Here is a 17355-nt window from a genome sequence, read left to right as displayed (position 1 = left end):
CGAGATATGGTTCGCTCCGTGGGTCGATATGAGCCTGTCTCCTTTATTCACAGCCAGTTCCTGCTATGTTTCTTCTTCGAGAGGTTCCCAAAATTTGCCCCTGCTCCGACTGTATTTGAGGCGGAAGTTCTTCGGGAGATAGTGGATAAAGATGGCATCCCCGTGCTCGATACTGATGGGTCTCGGACATTTGAGAAAGCGAAGTCTTGCCAGCCGTTGATTACACGGTGGTCACGTACCATTTCCACCTTATCCTTGAATACTCTGGTGGATGATCCCCGACACTTTGTGGCACAGCCGTATGTATGCCCACCTGTGGGTGTGGCCACACCGCTTATCTATCATGGTTCCTCCCGCTCGGTGTCCTTTCCTTTGCCGAAGAACATCCCTGCACCCTTTGTTGATATGCTGATTATGATCCGTCCGAGTTCATTACCGGTGTGGCATGAGGAAGGCATTGATAGTGCCGTTTATAGGCCTGACCGCGTAGCATGTCAATTCGGGTTTGATCAATGTGCCCTGGGGCCAGCACCTCCTTTATTATCATTTTCAGCGAGCTACGGGCGCTTCAGTCGCGGGCTTGTACACACCGTGCTTCCCATATCCGGCTCTTTGACGATGCCAGGCTTGAGCCGAGTAGGGGGTTTCACCCCCTCTTTCAGGCGGTATTGGCAGAAGAATATCGATGCGTTTATTGCATTTGTCTAGAGCAGACCGACCGTATGTTTGCCTCCGCCGATTTATAAGAAGGATTCTTCTCTTCGGCTACCCGAGAGTCGAAAATCTGACCACATGTACGAGAGTTTCTTCACCTCATCTGCTCCAACTGACCCTTCTGCTCGGGCATCTGCTTCTAGCTTGGCAATTACTTCTCCGGAGCCAGTCCCTTTGAATAAGGCCTCTGGTCCTCGGACGACCCGCCTTAAGAAGATGGCTCACAAGAGGACTTCTGATGCCAGTCCTTCCGCTCCTCGCCTTTCCAAAAGGCTTCATGAGGTACCCGAAATTTTTGATTTGAAGCTACTTTCCTTTTTGCGACTATACCTTCTAAAAATGAAAACTTTTATTTGCCCATGTTGTGCAGGATCCTGCGGTTGTTGACGTTCTCAGTACCGTGGCTCCTGGCCATGCTGCCTCCCCCAGGCCGGACTCAGACTTGGACGACACCCTCCCTTTGTCTGCAAGACTTGTGAAGATGCGCACCTCTCGTATAGCAGTTATAGATGATGATGATGATGAGGCTGAGTCCTCCGACCATTTTTGTGACCTTATTCCACGTATGCGTCGTCACCGCCCTACCGTAGCTGAGGAGGAGCGCTATCTTGGTGACGAGATTATTGGGGCTCACCGTTCTGATGTTGAGATTACTAGAGGGACTGATGCCTCAGAAATTGATGCCGTAGGCCATGCTTCTAGAAGCAATGTAGAGACGAGGTGCGCCTCTGGGAATGGTGTGGAGGTGGATGTGCTAGAGATCTCTGAGACTCGCTCTGGCACTTATGGTGATTCTCATCCTCCGGCCCTCCTTCCTTCTTCAGGGATGACTGCTACTGTTCAGGCTTCATCAGACATTGAGATCGATCAGGTGGTCTCTACACGACCAAGTGACTTTGTTGATGCTAGGAGTCCTTCAGTTGCCCCAGCTTTGCATATTGATTCTCCCTCTCGTAATCTTTCTTTCTGAAGTTTGTCATTTACTTATATCTGTGAGAAATCTTTACTTAAATGACTTTCCTGTTCCCTACCTCTAATAAGGCCTTCTTATCTTTTCTTCAGTGTTAGCTGCTACCGGGGTCCTGCCTTCACCTGCCTCAGACTCTGCTCCAGTGTTAGCTGCTACCGTGGTCTCGTCTTCACCTGTCCCGGACTCTACTCCGACGCTCTTTGTAACTCCTCACGGTTCTCCTTCTCAAGGGGGAACACCTGCCTTTGAGACGACTGCCAGAGGTTCTTCATCACCAGTGCCTTCGAATATTTTGGATTTGAATCTCAGTGATTTTCACATTGATAGTGATGTTTTTGGTCTTTCCCCTTATCGTTCGGCATTCTCAGGCTCGGGACCTCTGCCGGGAGTTACCCCTCCGGGTGGTTCATCTAACCCAATAGACATTGGGGAGATTCCTGAGACTAGCAGCTTTCCGGCCCCAATTCCTCCTTCAGCTTCTGGCAAAGTATCATTTCTCCATTATTGGGTAGCTCCTGAGTTTGCTTCAGTTCTACAGCTTGTGCATTCAAGTTACCCAGAGACCTTTGCTTCATTTGCTTGCCAGTGTCCACTCATTCAGACTGCTCTTCTCGAGTCTTTTGCCACTATCTTATATAGCTTGGACAGGCAACGGTTGTGTGACCTTAATGGGAAAGTAGTCGAGACGGCGTATCAGGGGATCTCTGACATGGAGCGTCACCAAGTGGACTTATCATGGCTTCGGAAGCGCCTGGATATAGCTTCGAACGCCAGTCATCGGCTGGAACTTATGTCTGTGCTTGCCTCTTATCGCACCTCTATAGATGAGATAAAGGCAACTCTTCGTGAACTTGAGTCGGGTTATGCTCGGGCCTTGGAGACTTTAGAGGCACACTCTACTATTTGTCCTCCAGATGTAGATGTGACGAGCAGCTTCTTCGAGGGTGTCTTTAGGAAAGATTGAGTTTTTTTTTATCATTACTTTCTTGCCCCTTTCGATAAAAATGTTTTATCTAGGACAATGCAATGAAATGACAAAATTTTTGTTGTTTGGATATTTTCGCATTGTTTTCTCATTCTACTTGATAAAATATTTATTTCGAATGATACAATGGAAAGAACAATCATATGCACATGTTTATAAAAGCTGAAGTATTCTCATTAGTTCTTCAACTTTCTTGACAAAAGTATAATAGATTCACTGTAAGTGATGGGATAAAACATATACCATAGAGAAAATCAGCTTCTTCATAACGTAAGGGAAATACAACTTTTAGACAAAGTAAGAAAGTGAAAATGAATTTCAACATTGATAAGTCCAACTATGGGTAGTAATGCTTGATAAACTTTGCATTGAGCGGGCCAGTTCGGAAGCCGTCTTCAACCCTTACAAGTTTGTAGTACCCGCTTGAGCTCGCCCGAACCACCTTGTAGGGCCCTTTCCATTTTGGAGAAAACTTGGGCAAAGGCTGTCCTCGCATGATTGGGTCTACAATCTTCCATACTAGATCACCTTCTTCAAACTTCCTTGGTATCACAGTCTGGTTATAGGCTCGGGCAATGGACTCATGATACCTTTTCATGACTTTTGCAGCTCTGTCATGCTTTTCCTCTAATGCTTCCAATCTGGTGGTTCGAGGCTCCAATACCATCCCCGAGGCGAGAGCCATTCGAGCAGATGGCGTTTCCAACTCTATAGGTAACACTGCCTCGGACCCATACACAAGGGAGTAAGGATCTGCTTGAGTTGGCTTTCTCTTCGAAGTGCGATACGCCTATAGGGCTACTATCAACTGTTCGGACCAAGTCCCCCCAAACTCATCCATCATCTTGCTCAGAATCCTTATCAGTGTCTTGTTTGTGGCTTCCGCTTGCCCGTTCCCTTTTGGATAGTAGGGTGTGGATTTGTGATGCTTCACTTGGTAAGTCTCTAGGAGGCTCTTCACATATTTGTTTATGAAGGGAGTGCCGTTATCCGAGAGGATGGTGTTTGGTACTCCAAATCAGCAAATGATATTCTCCTTGATGAAGTTCGCAACTGCAGGCCCCGTAGCGTTCTTCAGAGGAATTGCTTCGACCCACTTTGTACTCAATTCTGTGGCTGCGAGAATCCACTTGTACCCCTTAGAAGATGTGGAGATGGGCCCTATCAGATCAAAAGCCCAGGTATGGAACGGCCATGGCGTTCGGATACTATGCAGGTCTACAGCTGGAGCATGGATCAAATTTCCGTGTTTCTGACAAGTCTGGCACCTCTTCACGTGATGGGATGCATCTGAATCCATGGTCGGCCAGTAATACCCAAGGTGTATAAGTTGCTCGAACAGCCGAGCCCCTCCTTGATGTTCAACCTCGTGGGCTCTTCCGAGGACTAGATCTGACTCCTCCTTAGAGAGACATCTCAGGGGAGTGCCCTCAATACTTCTTCTATACAGCTTGTCCTGATCAAGAAAGTACCGCCTCGCTCTCCTCTTGAGGTGTGCAATGTCCCTCGGGCTCTCAGGTAGTGTTCCCTCTTTGAGATAGTCAACGTAGACTTGCCTCCAGTCAGGGGTATCAATTTCAAAGCAACTCTCATCCTCCCGGATGTATGACTGACACTTGGGGCATTCCTTCTGTAATTGATTTGAGTCCTTCTCCATCTCGGGCCAATAATAACCTTGTCTTTGGATTCTTCTATACAGACTGATATCCCCATCCCCGCAAGACTTTTCATGGATCTGTTGTAGTCGGAAGCTTGCTTCTTGTTGGCCAATACACCGGGCTAGGAATCCAGTACCTCCTCGGAAGTAAAGTTCACCTTGAATAATTGTGAATTGGGCAAGCTTGGCCATAGTCAGTTTTTCAACTTTGCTTCTGAGTTGCTCGAGGACTTCTCCTCTCCAGTCCTCCGGAAGGCCTTTGTCTTCGGGTATTATTGAAGGTTCTGTTCTCTTCTTGATAACAATTGTTGCCTCTTCCTCTGGAATGTCAACTCTTGCCCCTAATGTTGCGAGGGCATCTGAAAACTTGTTGTCGGATCGAGGCACATGCTCTATTTCGACCTTCTGAAATTTGTCAAGAAGCCTTTGGACTGTTGTTCGATATGTGGCCAAGGCAGGCTCCTTTAAGACGAACTGTCCTGAAACTTGCTTCACTATCAGCTTTGAGTCCCCCCGGATCCGAATCTTCTTGATACTGTGCTCCTCAGCTGCTATCAAGCCTAAAATAAGAGCCTCATACTCGGCTTCGTTATTCGAACAATGGAAATCCAGTTTATAAGACAAATATAACTTTTCCCCACTTTTGCTTGTAAGGACTATCCCGGTTCCTCCCTTCCCTCCGGATGCTATTCCGTCAAAGCTCAATGTCCAGAAGCTTTCCTCGGAAGCCATAGCTGTGTGCACCTCTCCTCTTAATTCTTCATTCACTGGTTCATAGTCACCACTTGGAAATTGGGCAAGGAGATCAGCTAAGGCTTGGCTTTTGATCGCCTTGGGGGCTACACATGTGATCTCGAATTCACCCAGTGCTAACAACCATCTTGCCACCTTCCCGGTTAGAGCAGGCTTGCTGAGGAGGTATCGGATTGGATCACTTCTAGTAACAATCTGAATCTGATGTGCTAGGAAGTAATGTCTGAGCTTTTGGGCAGTGAATACCAAAGCTAAACAATGTCTCTCTACTGGAGTATATCGGACTTCTGCTCCTCGAATCTTCCGACTGATGTAATACACCGGGCGTTCTACTCCATCTACATCTTGGACCAATAATGCCCCTATGGACTTGGGGGTTGAAGTTAGGTACAACATTAGAGGCACCCCGGGCTGCGGGGCTATCATGGTCTGAGGCGAGGTCAAGGCCGCCTTGATTCTCTCAAAGGCCTTTTGGTGCTCTTGGTTCCACTCGAACTTGGCTTCTCCTTTTAACAAAGAGCCGAAAGGCGCAGAGATCTCTGCCAGTGCTGGGATAAACCTCCGAATATAAGACACCTTCCCGAGGAACTTCTTTAACTCCTTCTGAGAATGCGGGGGAGGCATTGCTCTGATAGATTTGACCTTGTCTTCATCTGCCTCGATACCATGCCTATGTACAAGAAACCCGAGGAACTTCCCGGCCGTCACCCCGAAAGCACACTTGAGAGGATTCATCCTCATTTTGAATTTCTAGCACCTCTTGAATACCTTCTCAAGGTCTCGGAGATGGTCTTCTTCTTTCTTGGATTTCACCACTAGATCATCAACATAATCTTCCACCTCATGATGGATCATGTCATGAAAGATTGCAGTCATAGCCCTTTGGTAAGTTGCACCGGCATTCTTGAGTCCGAAAGGCATGACTGTATAGAAGAAGTTTCCGAGAGGTGTTCTAAAAGCGGTCTTTTCTGCGTCCTCTTCAGCCATCTTAATCTGATTGTATCCACTGAATCCATCCATGAATGAGAACATCTGGTGTCCCGAGGTAGTATCCACGAGGGTGTCGATGTGAGGAAGAGGGAATTCATCCTTCGGGCAAGATTTGTTCAAATCTCGAAAGTCTACACATACTCTGATTTGGCCATTCTTCTTCTTTACTGGCACGATGTTTGCTAACCACGTGGGGTACTGTATTGGCCGGATGAAACCAGCCTGTTGAAGTTTTTCAATCTCCTCCTTAATCTTCTCTTCGAGATCTGGATGATATTTTCGAGCAGCTTGCTTAATTGGCTTGGAGTTTGGGAACACATCAAGATAGTGGGAGACTAGGTCAGGATCTAGTCCGGGCATTTCCTTATATGACCAAGCAAACACATCTGAGTATCGGCTTATCAACTTTAACAACTGTTCCCGCTTTTCTGGGCTAAGGCTCGAACTTACGAATACCGGTCTCGGTGCATCTTGTCCATCACTCAGATCTATTTCGATAAGTTGTTCGGGCTGAGGCTTCGGCCCATCTTGCATACATTCTGGAGCCACTTCAGGCTTTATTACTATATCATTGTCAGGAGGCTCTTCTTTTGACTCGGAGTCGGTGACTGAAGAAACCGACTCCCCGCACCTTCATAAATAATACACCATCTTGCCTCCTTCTCGAACTTTCATCACCTTCCGAGGAATAGGCGGACTTTCTGGTCTAGACATCGCCCGCTTACTTGATTATGTCATCAGCTCCTTGTCATCTTTGATATCCTCCCTACGAGGAATTTTGACCCCTCGAGGCTTAAAGGTGGTGGGAACTTCTTCTACAGCCAGTTCGGTGAAGTAGATGGCATCAGAATAATGAGCTTCATGGATCTCGAACGGCCTTTCTGTAGCCTGAATTGTCACCGTCTTCTTTCCCCATTTAGCCTTAACACACTGATGATAACTTGATGGTACAGCCCCATATCTATGCATCCAGGTCCTCCCTAGAATGATGTGATAATTTGCCTCAGAATCGATAATATGGAACTTGGTGGCCGAGCGAATCTCTCCAACGGCTAAATCAACTGTTACGCATCCGATAGTAACTCTCCTTTCTCCACCGAAGCCAGTGATGACTATCGGCTGCTTCACAATGCGTTCTTCAGAGATTCCGGCTTTTTCTAGAGTAGCGCGAGTCATAATGTTGATAGAGGCTCCACTATCTAGAAAGGCCCTTTTGAACTCAACCCCGTTAATAAAAACAGTCACATAAAGCGGGCGATTGTGAGAAAAAGGATACTTTTGATCAGCCTCGGAGAAAGTAATGGCACTAGATTGCTCTTTTGCCTTCCTCGGGATAGACCCCTCAGTCGACATGCATTCCTCATGGTGTGCCTCGGCTATATTAATGATAGACTTGGTGATTTCCGTTCTTGCCTCCCTGGAAAGTCCAAGCTGGTCAAAGAACTGCTTGAACTTTACACAGTCTTGCAGGGTTTTGGCATAGTGATCCGGATCTTTTTCCACTCTTGGAGGCTCGTAGTTAATCATCTCCTCGGTCTCCTCAAAATAAGATGCCACATAAACATGGTGTCCTCCTCTTCCATAGTATTCTTCTCCTCCTTCTGGATCAAAGGGATCTTTGCCATGAGTCATAAATGTTCTGCCCTCTGGATCGAGAGCACTTCCATAGTAAACTTGCTCACCCTCTGGCTCGAGGATGTCGTCCAGATTACAGTCATCGTCATCGAGATTAGCGATAGCCTCGATCATTGGGCCTTCATAAGCTATCATAGCAACATTCTTGCCCTTGTCTCGGTGTTGAGGATATGGTTGTTCTCGGATGTCTTGAGTCCCTCGCTTTTTGAACCTCAATTTGTCTGCCTCGACTTTATCTCTGAAGATTTTCCTGAGAGTCCAACACTTCTCTGTCGGATGTTTCAATGTACGATGGTAGACACAAAATTCAGGGCTCTCACGGTCCTTTTTTGATGGCATTTCTTCAACATAAGGCAATTTTAGCTCTCCGTCAGCCACCCATTCCTTAACTAGAGCTTTCACTTCCTCGATTCCACATTGATAAGAAACATTCTCCTTTTCACCATTATATTGCTTTCTTTTCTGGCCTCTATGACCTCCTCCTTGTGAATTTCGGGTATCCGGGGCAGAGGCAGCAGCAACGATAGGTCCACGAGATGACTTGAAACTAGTCTTGTAACTGGCTTTAAATCCGGACTCCTGAGCCTGAGGAATGCTAATGTTCCGAGCTGCTTCTATTAATGCCGAGAAGGTGGGTAGCTTGTGGTTAACTAGAAACATTTTGTACCTGCTCAATGCCCCTTCTAGACAAATTTGAACCAGATAACTCTCCTCAACTGCTTCATGACAATCCACGGCCTTGTCCTGAAACCTTTTGACGTAGTCAAGGATGTCTTCACTGTCTTGTTGCTTCTCTTTACACAATGTAAGTGTGGTCACCTTCTCCGCCACTTGAAAGAACTTGGAGTGGAATTTGTTAACCATTTCCTCCCAACTTCGGACAGAGTTTGGGGCCAAATTAACATACCAACTATATGCTCGGTCGGTGAGGGACTTAGAGAATTCTCTCAGTCGGAGGACGTGGTTTGAACCATGAATACCTAGAGTCTCGATGAATCGCACAACATGTTCTCGGGCATTTCCTTGTTTGCCGTCGAACTTGATGAACTTCGGCACTGTATACCCCTTAGGGTATGGATAGCTCAGCATCTCAATGGGGTAAGGCGGCTTGACGTCTGGATCAGGCAAAGAGGGTAAGGTCCTCTTGCCCCGTTCGAGATCGAACATGGCCTGCACATCGGCGATAGTGAGAAACTGTTGAGGGAGAGAGTTTGATGGTGGTATTCCCGGGACTTGGCTTATGTACCCGAAGACTGAGCTAGGGGCGTCTTGGCCATTCTGGTGCTGCGAATTCATCATTGGTGAGGACATTTGACGATACTGGCCATCAGCGCCTATAGACAAGCCAGTCGGTGATGGGATATTGAATTGAGGCCCATAGAGTCCACCGCACGGCGCCGCTATACCGGGTTGTGCTTGCAGATTTGTTGTTGGCACCAAAGGAGGCCCGCTTGGTGCTTGGGTAACATTCACTGGTGGCGTAACAAGATTAGGTACGGGCATATCTCCCTTTTGCGCCATCATGCTCCTTATGTTTTCCTGGACACCAGCAGTCGTTGGAGTGCCGTTCATTACACCAGAAACTCCCCTAGTCACCATTGGATCTTGGCTTGGCACGCCATGGAGACCGGGTATGGGCAAACTGCTGCCGCCTACTGTGGTTTGAGCATGTGTTACTGTGGCCGTGTTGCCATGAGCCATAGGCTGATTGGGGCCTACTTCTCCTTGGATTTGATTTTGCGCTCCGGCGGGAATAACTCCACCACCAGTTTGATTTCCGTTTGGCGCCGGTGCAAAGTTAGAACTCATCACCAACATGGTGTGAGTGAGATTCTGAAGAGTGGTAAGAATCTCTTGCTGAGTATTCTGAAGTCCTTGAATGGCTTCAAGCAAAAGTGGTTGATCTGGAGTCATGGTTCTGTCATCACCACCATTAGAGGATCCTTGTTGGTGAACTTCATCTTCTCCCGCCATCCTTGTTGGAGTTGTGTGGATTCCAGATCTCGTTGAGACCATTAACCAATCCGCCTCCCCAGCAGAGTCGCCAAAATGTAGGAGTGGGTTCAAGAAAGGAGTTGGAAAATTCGAAAATCGAATTCTCTAGAATATGATGAGAGGCTTAGATTCTTCAATAATCTCAACTTAGGAACACAACAACAAAGGAGATGATGGAGATAAGAGATTGGGTGAAGAAGAAGGCAAAATGGCTAGAGAATAGAATAATGGCAAGGCTCTCCCATTGATCTCCCACTTTCACTCTCAAGGTTGATAATGGAGAAGGGAAATTAGTTCTTTCCCAAGAGTTAAAAATCTCCAAAACCCATCCCTTGTAAAGCTATGGGTGGGTGCTATTTATAGGCACCTCATGATGTAGGATGGAGCCCATGTGCAAGGCACATGGGGGATATTCTCTCTAACCACCTTGTCCGAGGAGGTGACCTCTCCGAGGAGGTGACTTCTCCGAGGATGAGAAAACCCCGAAGAGGAGATCAGTCCCTCGGCGAACCCTTCTTCTTAGCCACACCTAACCAATGATCCCCAATCATCCCAAAGGGTCAGGGGTAGTCCCAGAGGACGTCCTGCCGCAAAATATTGCCGAGTCTCATGGACCCCCCGGGGTCGTGCCACCTCGACCCGGGTATAGGCTAGTTTAACCGAAGAGTGAATTTGTCTCCACTCACCGTCCTCGGGATCGGGTCCTTTGTTCGAACTCCATTACGCCCATGGTTCTGGTGCGTAGATCCCGGAAAGCTCCGAGCCCGCAAGTGTTCTAGGACTCATTAACGGAGCGACTTCTAGATTGCGTCTGAATCCGTTCGAAGCCAAGTATTTCGGACCTCTAGGTTCGTGGATCCGAACCCTTTCGAGTCCGAGTGCCTCGGATCTCTAGGCTTGCCTAATACCCTTTCGAGTCCGGGCCTGAGTAAGTCTCTAGGTTCGTGGATCCGAACCCTTTCGAGGCTTAGAGCGATTCAATCCGTTTGATGGCGATAAATCTGGGCCCACCGATTCTTGGACTTGCGATAAATTCGGGCCCACTAATCTTGGGCTATTGGGCCTAAATAATTTAGTGGGCTCAAATTAGCCCCTCTTACAATAAGTGTAAAATAGATTAAATAAGTTAGTAAGACAAATATTATTTAGCTAAAATAATTTATTTTGTTTTATATAACTATTTTAGCCCCAATAAAACATCCCAAACAAGCTCTGAGTCACAGACGATTTCAAGGATACAAACAGGTTTTACTTGTACAATTCTCGCCGTTGGTGATGGGTTGACAACTTGACACAAATTAATTTAGGTTTCATTTGACATTAGTATTTTGGATTAAATTAATTATTAAAAGACAAAATAAATTATAAAGTTAATAAGATAAAATATCACATTCAAATCATAATCATTTTATTTATTTTTTATAAAAATTAAAAAATCAATCCAAATAAATTTTTTAACAAGAACTAAAATAGCTAAAAAATTAATTAAAAAAGTCGCATACCAAACAGTAGATATCAAAATATATATCATATATATAAACCCACATTTATTAGGCCTATTTTAAAAAGTACATTAAAAGTTAATTTTTAATTTTTTTTTTAAATGTTTAAAGAAAAATAAAAAAATAATATAATTTAAAAAAATAAAAAAACTAAAATGCGGGGATCTGCCCATGGGAAGAGTTAACTTCTCCATGTGGGAAGAGTTGCCATGGAAAATGCTAGAGGTCCCAAATTTTCTACCAAATAAATGACCAAATGTCTCACATGGGTGTGGGGCCCACAAAATTGCGGACCCCACACCCATGTGAGACATTTGGTCATTTGTTTGGTAGAAAATTTGGTATCCCTAGCATTACCCGAGTTGCCATCCTATCTTTGCACATATATTAATTTCTGACACGGTCTCTCACATGACCGGACACTCTCTCCAACTCTCTCACACTCGCTCAACATTATTTCACACACACACACTCACTCACACACACACACTCTCTCTCTCTCTCTCTCTCTCTCTCTCTCTCTCTAAAAAAAAAAAAAGTTGTTGGATGGGTTTTAAGTAGAGCTGGGCATAAAATTATCTGACTTGTATAATCCGTCCTACTTAACCCGAACCGCACATGTATGGACGGTTTCGCAAATTGAATAGGGTAGGGTGCGGTTGGAAATATAAAAGATTTTCAAGTTGCGGATAAGTTGTGGTTTTGAACCGCACCTGTCATAACTCGCCCGCACTTAGCAAAACAATTTATTTATTTATTTTTTTTTTATAACAAAAAAAACATGAACCGTTCGTTGATCATCTAGATCTATTTATCCTATCTATTTTTGTTTTGCCCAAACAAACAAAACAAAACCCTAATCTCGCACTCAGCTCTTATTCTTCCATCTCTCTCTCTCTCTCTCTCCCCGATTGACCAGAACCAACACCGATCAACCAGAACCAGCGCCGATCTATCTCTGTCTCCGTCTCTGGCAACTCTCAGGTTACTTTCTTCTCTGTCTCTCTGTCTTTCTCTCTCTCTTTCTCTCTATGTCACTGTCTTAGCTATTTTTGTTTTTCCTAAACAAACCAAACCCTAATCCTAATATGTTTTGTGCGCAACTCTCATCTTTTTTCTCGCTCTTGTTCTTTTATCTCTATCTCTCTCTATCTCTATCTCTCTTTATCTCTCTCTTTCTCTCCCCGATCGACCAGAACCAACGCCGATCTGCCTCTGTCTCCGGCAACTCTTAGGTAAGCCTCTTCCAGTTTCTGTCTCTATCTATCCTCTGTATGTATGAATCAATGTTCTTTGTTGTTCAAATGCTGAGAAAATGAAAAGAAACAGTCTGTTTATGAATGATAAGAAAAATCTATTCATGAATAAAAAGAAAAATTTGGAATGAAAAGGAAAATATGTTCATGAATGAAAAGAAAAATTTGGAATGAAAAGAAAAATCTGTTCATGAATGAAAAGAAAAATTTGGAATTAAATCTGTTTGTTACTATTAAAAAATTACAACAGTTAAAGGAAATTTATTAATATTCTTAATTCTAGATATATTGCCACATACTTTCTGTTCTATTTTGTAAAATGATTTTGCATTGTTTTAGTTTGAAAATATTGGAACTAAATCTGTTCATTTATGTTTGGAATTATATCTGTTATTCAATCTGTTAATTTTGAATGATTTTAGGAATTTGAATGATTTTAGGATTTTGAATGATTTTCAATGATTTTAGGATTTTTAATGATTTGTTTGTGTTAGGAATTGATTTTGTTGTGTTTTTAATTTTATAAGTTTTAATTTATTAATTATTAATGTTGGAGCATTTTAGAAAATTGAAAGAAAATGACCCAAAATAAATATTAAAATGGGAAAAAAACTCAAAAGTAAATTTTTAAAGAAAAAAATCTAAACCGCAAATCATCCGCACAACCGCAAACCTTATCCACACAAACCGCCCTGCAGGCGGTTGCGGTTTGACTTTTTCCCAAATCGCAGGGTCAAAACCAAACCGCAAGCCGCAAGCCGCAAACCGCACAAAACCGATCTACGAGCACCCCTATTTTTAGGATATTTTCACAGGCTGGTCTAAGAATATTTTGATTGGTAAAAGAGGTAAAATTTATAATTTTATATTGAATTATTAAGAAATAATATAATCCAAATATATTGTGATTGATGAAACATATTAGGGATTTTTATTAATAAATCTCATTTAGAAGTGTTTTAATTCAAGAAGTTCATGAATGAATTTTTTAAGGAAAATTTACCCATAAGTCCTAGTTTTTGAAACGTTGAACCATTTAGTCCTAAAAGTTTTCTTATGCTCCATTTAGTCCCATTTTTACATCAACATGATGTGAATGATGTAAATGATCTAATGTTTCATTCTATAATTTCAAAATTTATTGAAATCTGATGAACATTAGATGTTTTTCATCCTATATTTTCAAACATTATTGAAATTTGATGAACATTAGATGTTTAAAATCCAATGTTTGTAACATGACTCTGATGTTATTAACATTGTATCTGATATTATTAACATTGTAATGGGACCTTTCAGTCTATAAGAAAACTTTTAGGACTAAACAGTGCATAAGTTATTAATTTGGGATTTATTGGTGCATCCCCCATTTTTTAATCCACTTAGTCTCATATATTTATAGTTTTATTCCATAAAATCATTTTTCTTGATTTACACTATTTTGTTAGACCCTTATACCCTTATATTTAATATTGATATTTAATGTTGGGGGAGGAGAGAGAATGGAAAGGACCCAGACATAAGAAATTTCATACACAAATTAAATAACATTGATGTTATTATTTTATATTATTATATAATGTGAATATATTTTGAATTGACAACACATTAAAAATAATGTAACATTCTCTTTCATCTGATATGAATATATTTTTAATTGACAATACATTAAAAATAATGTAAATATTATCTCTCATCTGATGTAAACGTTCACAACACCTTTCTGGAAAAAAAAATCTTATCTAATGTAGTGATATGAACGTTCACAATTTATGAACCTTCTTATTTTTAATTAACAATACATTAAAAATAACGTTTATTATATTTTTAATTGACAACACATTTTTATTCACAATATGTAATGATGTGAATATTCACAATATATAAACATTCTCTCTCTTCGAATATAATGATGTGAACGTTTATATTCATATGTTTTAATATAAATATTCACATTTTCGCATGTTTCAAATTCATTTCAACTTGTCCTACCCATTCAATTTCTTTCTTTGCTTTCTCTGGCTGCTTGTCATCTCCACTTTCAACACTAGTACTCCGTGCAGATGGGGGAGGTGAGAACGGAAATTATTTGTCCTTTTTTTTCTAGATGAGAAAAGAGAAAAAATAATTATGATTTTTAATCATTATATTTAGATGAATAAAAAATATATATATATAATTTTTTATTTATTTTGTTTGAATAAAGTAAATAAGAGTAAAGAAAAAAAATATATTATATTTTATTTTACCAAAATAACTTTTCATATTAGTAATAAATTATGCTTGTTCATATGAATAATTTTAGTATTTTAAAAAGGAGGAGGATTTCCTCCCGTCCAAAATCTGTATTGTAGAGAGTTGTTTGGGCCTGTAAAACTCACCATAAATCTTGTTTTGATGATCCAAATAATTTATTTTGTCAAGCATTTTGTATATCTCATTCATAAAAAAATTAAGTCAATTCAATAACTGCAATTTATTCAATTTATTATTTTTGTCATCAAAAAAAAATTATGATTCATTTTTTAAAAATACAATTGTCGTCGATTTTTGTAATAAAAAACACGATAAATTAGGTAAGGTACAATTATTGAATTAACTTAATTTTTTTTATGAATAAAATATACAAACTACTTGACAAAATGAACAATTTAGATCATCGAAACAAAATCTATGGAGAGTCTCACGAGCTCAAACAATCCTCTTCGGTCCAAATTTTAAACTGGAGGAAATCCACCTCTTTTTAAAAAAACTTTCTTTAAATCTATTTTTTTGTTTTTCCACCAAATCTCGCTAATGAAAAACAAAAGATATAAATTTGATAATAACTCTTTTCTCACCAAAACTTTCAATCCAAACGGAGGGTAATTACGGAAACCATCAAGCCCAAAACAAAACCAATCAACCTGTCCTCTTTTCTGCGACACCCATCACTCCCAATTCGGAAGATAGAAAAATCAATAAAACCGAGTCGATTGATCAAAATCGATTGAAATTTTAGTTTTTAATCTGTTTTTCATAATATATGGTCTATTTCGATTTTAAAACCTTTTATACCGATGCAAACCGAATATTGTATTTAAATATTTTTATATTATAATTTCTTGAACATTATATGAGAAGTAACTAATATAATAAATTTTTATGATAAAAATTAGGGAGAAAAACTTTATAGAGCAATTTTCATATATTTTCTTCATTTATTTTTCAATGTAAAATTTTATAATCTACTATAAAATATTTTAAAATTTCATGTAAATTTATCTTCTACGTCAAACCGACAAAACCGATAAAACCGAACCGTAGTATACGGTCTGTATCGGTTACTCAATTATAAAAATCGAAAGAATTAGCTTGATACTAAATATATTCTTAATACCAATCAAACCAAACCGATTACACTCCTAATCCCAACTCCATTTTGGTATCTCCACGCCAACCCTCATGTTGTCTGGCCACTCATATTCTATACCATAGATTCAAATCAATTTTTTCAATTCAAGACAAATAATATTGACAGAGAAAATGGAGTCGTGGTGATGGTGCCAGAGTTGGTGACTGGATTTTGTTAGGGTTTAGTGTCTCCAGCGAAGGCTTCGAAATTTTTTTGGTGATTCTGTTGGAGTGGTTGGAGACTGATTTCTAAAAAATAAAAAATAATTTTTTAGTGTTTTTTATGGTTGGACTTCTCTCAATGCTTATAAAATCTATCACGAGTCTTATTTCGATGATTCAAATTGTTCATTTTATAAATCTCTTAATGTATAATACTCACGAAAAAAATTAGTTCGATCCAATAATCGTAACTTTTTTTCATTTTATTACATTTGTCATAAAAAAAAATAGACAATAACTATATTTTTTAAATAAACCATCAATTTTTTTTAGAAACAAAGGTTATAAAATAAAAATGTTAAAATTATCGAATTGACTTAATTTTTTTCATATATATTATACATTGAGAACTCTACAAAATGAACTGTTTAATTGAAACGAGACTCGTGATAAATCTTACAAACCCCATACGTTTCTTAAAAGCTATTTTCATTATAAATCAATGTGTTTGGTTTTAGTTTTCTGAATTCAATTTTTTAGAGCATATTTGGTAACCATTTCATTTTTAGTTTTCAGTTTATGTTTACAAAAATTTTAAAAATTGTAATAAAAACTTGTTTGATAATTTTTTTGATTTATAAATGATTGTCTCAATTTGTAATTTTGAGGAAAAAACGTAAACTCAAAAAAATTTAAAATTTGACTGACAAATTTTTTTTTCCAATTCATTTTTTTTCAATTAAATTTTCTTTTTCAAATATTTCACTCATTATAACCCAACCCATCTGACCAACCCAAAGTGAACCAATGAGAGTTCATTTGGGATGTGGATTGACTTTTGACTTTTTTAGTCTGGGGTTAAAAAGTTTCATTTGGAATAGGTTTTTTAATTTTTTTGATTTTTATGTGAGAAAAAATAAAATGAGTATGAGTTTAATGTAACATTTCATTCTACTTTGCTAAAATAGCATATTTTATATTGAATGACTATTTTAGTCCTAATGAAGCAACCCAAACAAGCTCTGAGTCATGCACGGTTTTGAGGGTACAAACGGGTTTTTCTTGTATGATTCTCGCCGTGGGTGATGGGTTGACAACTTGACACAAATTAATTTAGGTTTCATTTGGCATTAGTTTTTTGGATTAAATTAGTTATAAAAAGGCAAAATAAATTATAAAATTAATAAGATAAAATATTACATTCAAATCATAATTATTTTTATTTTTTTCTTACAAAAATTAAAAAAAAAAAACAATCCAAATAATTTTTTTAACATGAACTAAAATAGCTAAAAAATTAATTTAAAAAGTCACATGCGAAACGACAGCTCATAGAAATCAAT

At 40.1% G+C, this 17355-nt stretch overlaps 1 protein-coding gene across 1 annotated transcript; it reads left to right on the top strand.

The window, feature by feature from the left end:
* The first annotated feature begins 302 nt into the window (after window positions 1-302).
* On the top strand, window positions 303-12919 carry LOC145805230 (uncharacterized). The gene is made up of 3 exons (XM_082900311.1): window positions 303-996; window positions 1085-1434; window positions 12880-12919. Exons 1-3 carry the CDS (start codon window positions 793-795, stop codon window positions 12917-12919), a joined length of 594 nt encoding a protein of 197 aa, XP_082756437.1. The 5' UTR covers window positions 303-792.
* Window positions 12920-17355: the final 4436 nt, after the last annotated feature.

This window comes from Camellia sinensis, chromosome 13, assembly GCF_055761805.1.
Source record: "Camellia sinensis isolate YWXY chromosome 13, ASM5576180v1, whole genome shotgun sequence".
Classification (NCBI taxonomy): Eukaryota; Viridiplantae; Streptophyta; class Magnoliopsida; order Ericales; family Theaceae; genus Camellia; species Camellia sinensis.
The sequence above is the reverse complement of the archived record's forward strand: the minus strand, read 5'-3'. Positions and strand labels throughout refer to the sequence as shown.

Coding starts and splice junctions, on each gene's coding strand:
- LOC145805230 (XM_082900311.1), top strand. CDS start 793: ATGTACGAGAGTTTCTTCACCTCATCTGCTCCAACTGACCCTTCTGCT. Junction 997..1,084: donor TTTCCAAAAGGCTTCATGAG/GTACCCGAAATT, acceptor CATGTTGTGCAG/GATCCTGCGGTTGTTGACGT. Junction 1,435..12,879: donor AGAAGCAATGTAGAGACGAG/GTGCGCCTCTGG, acceptor GAATGATTTTAG/GAATTTGAATGATTTTAGGA.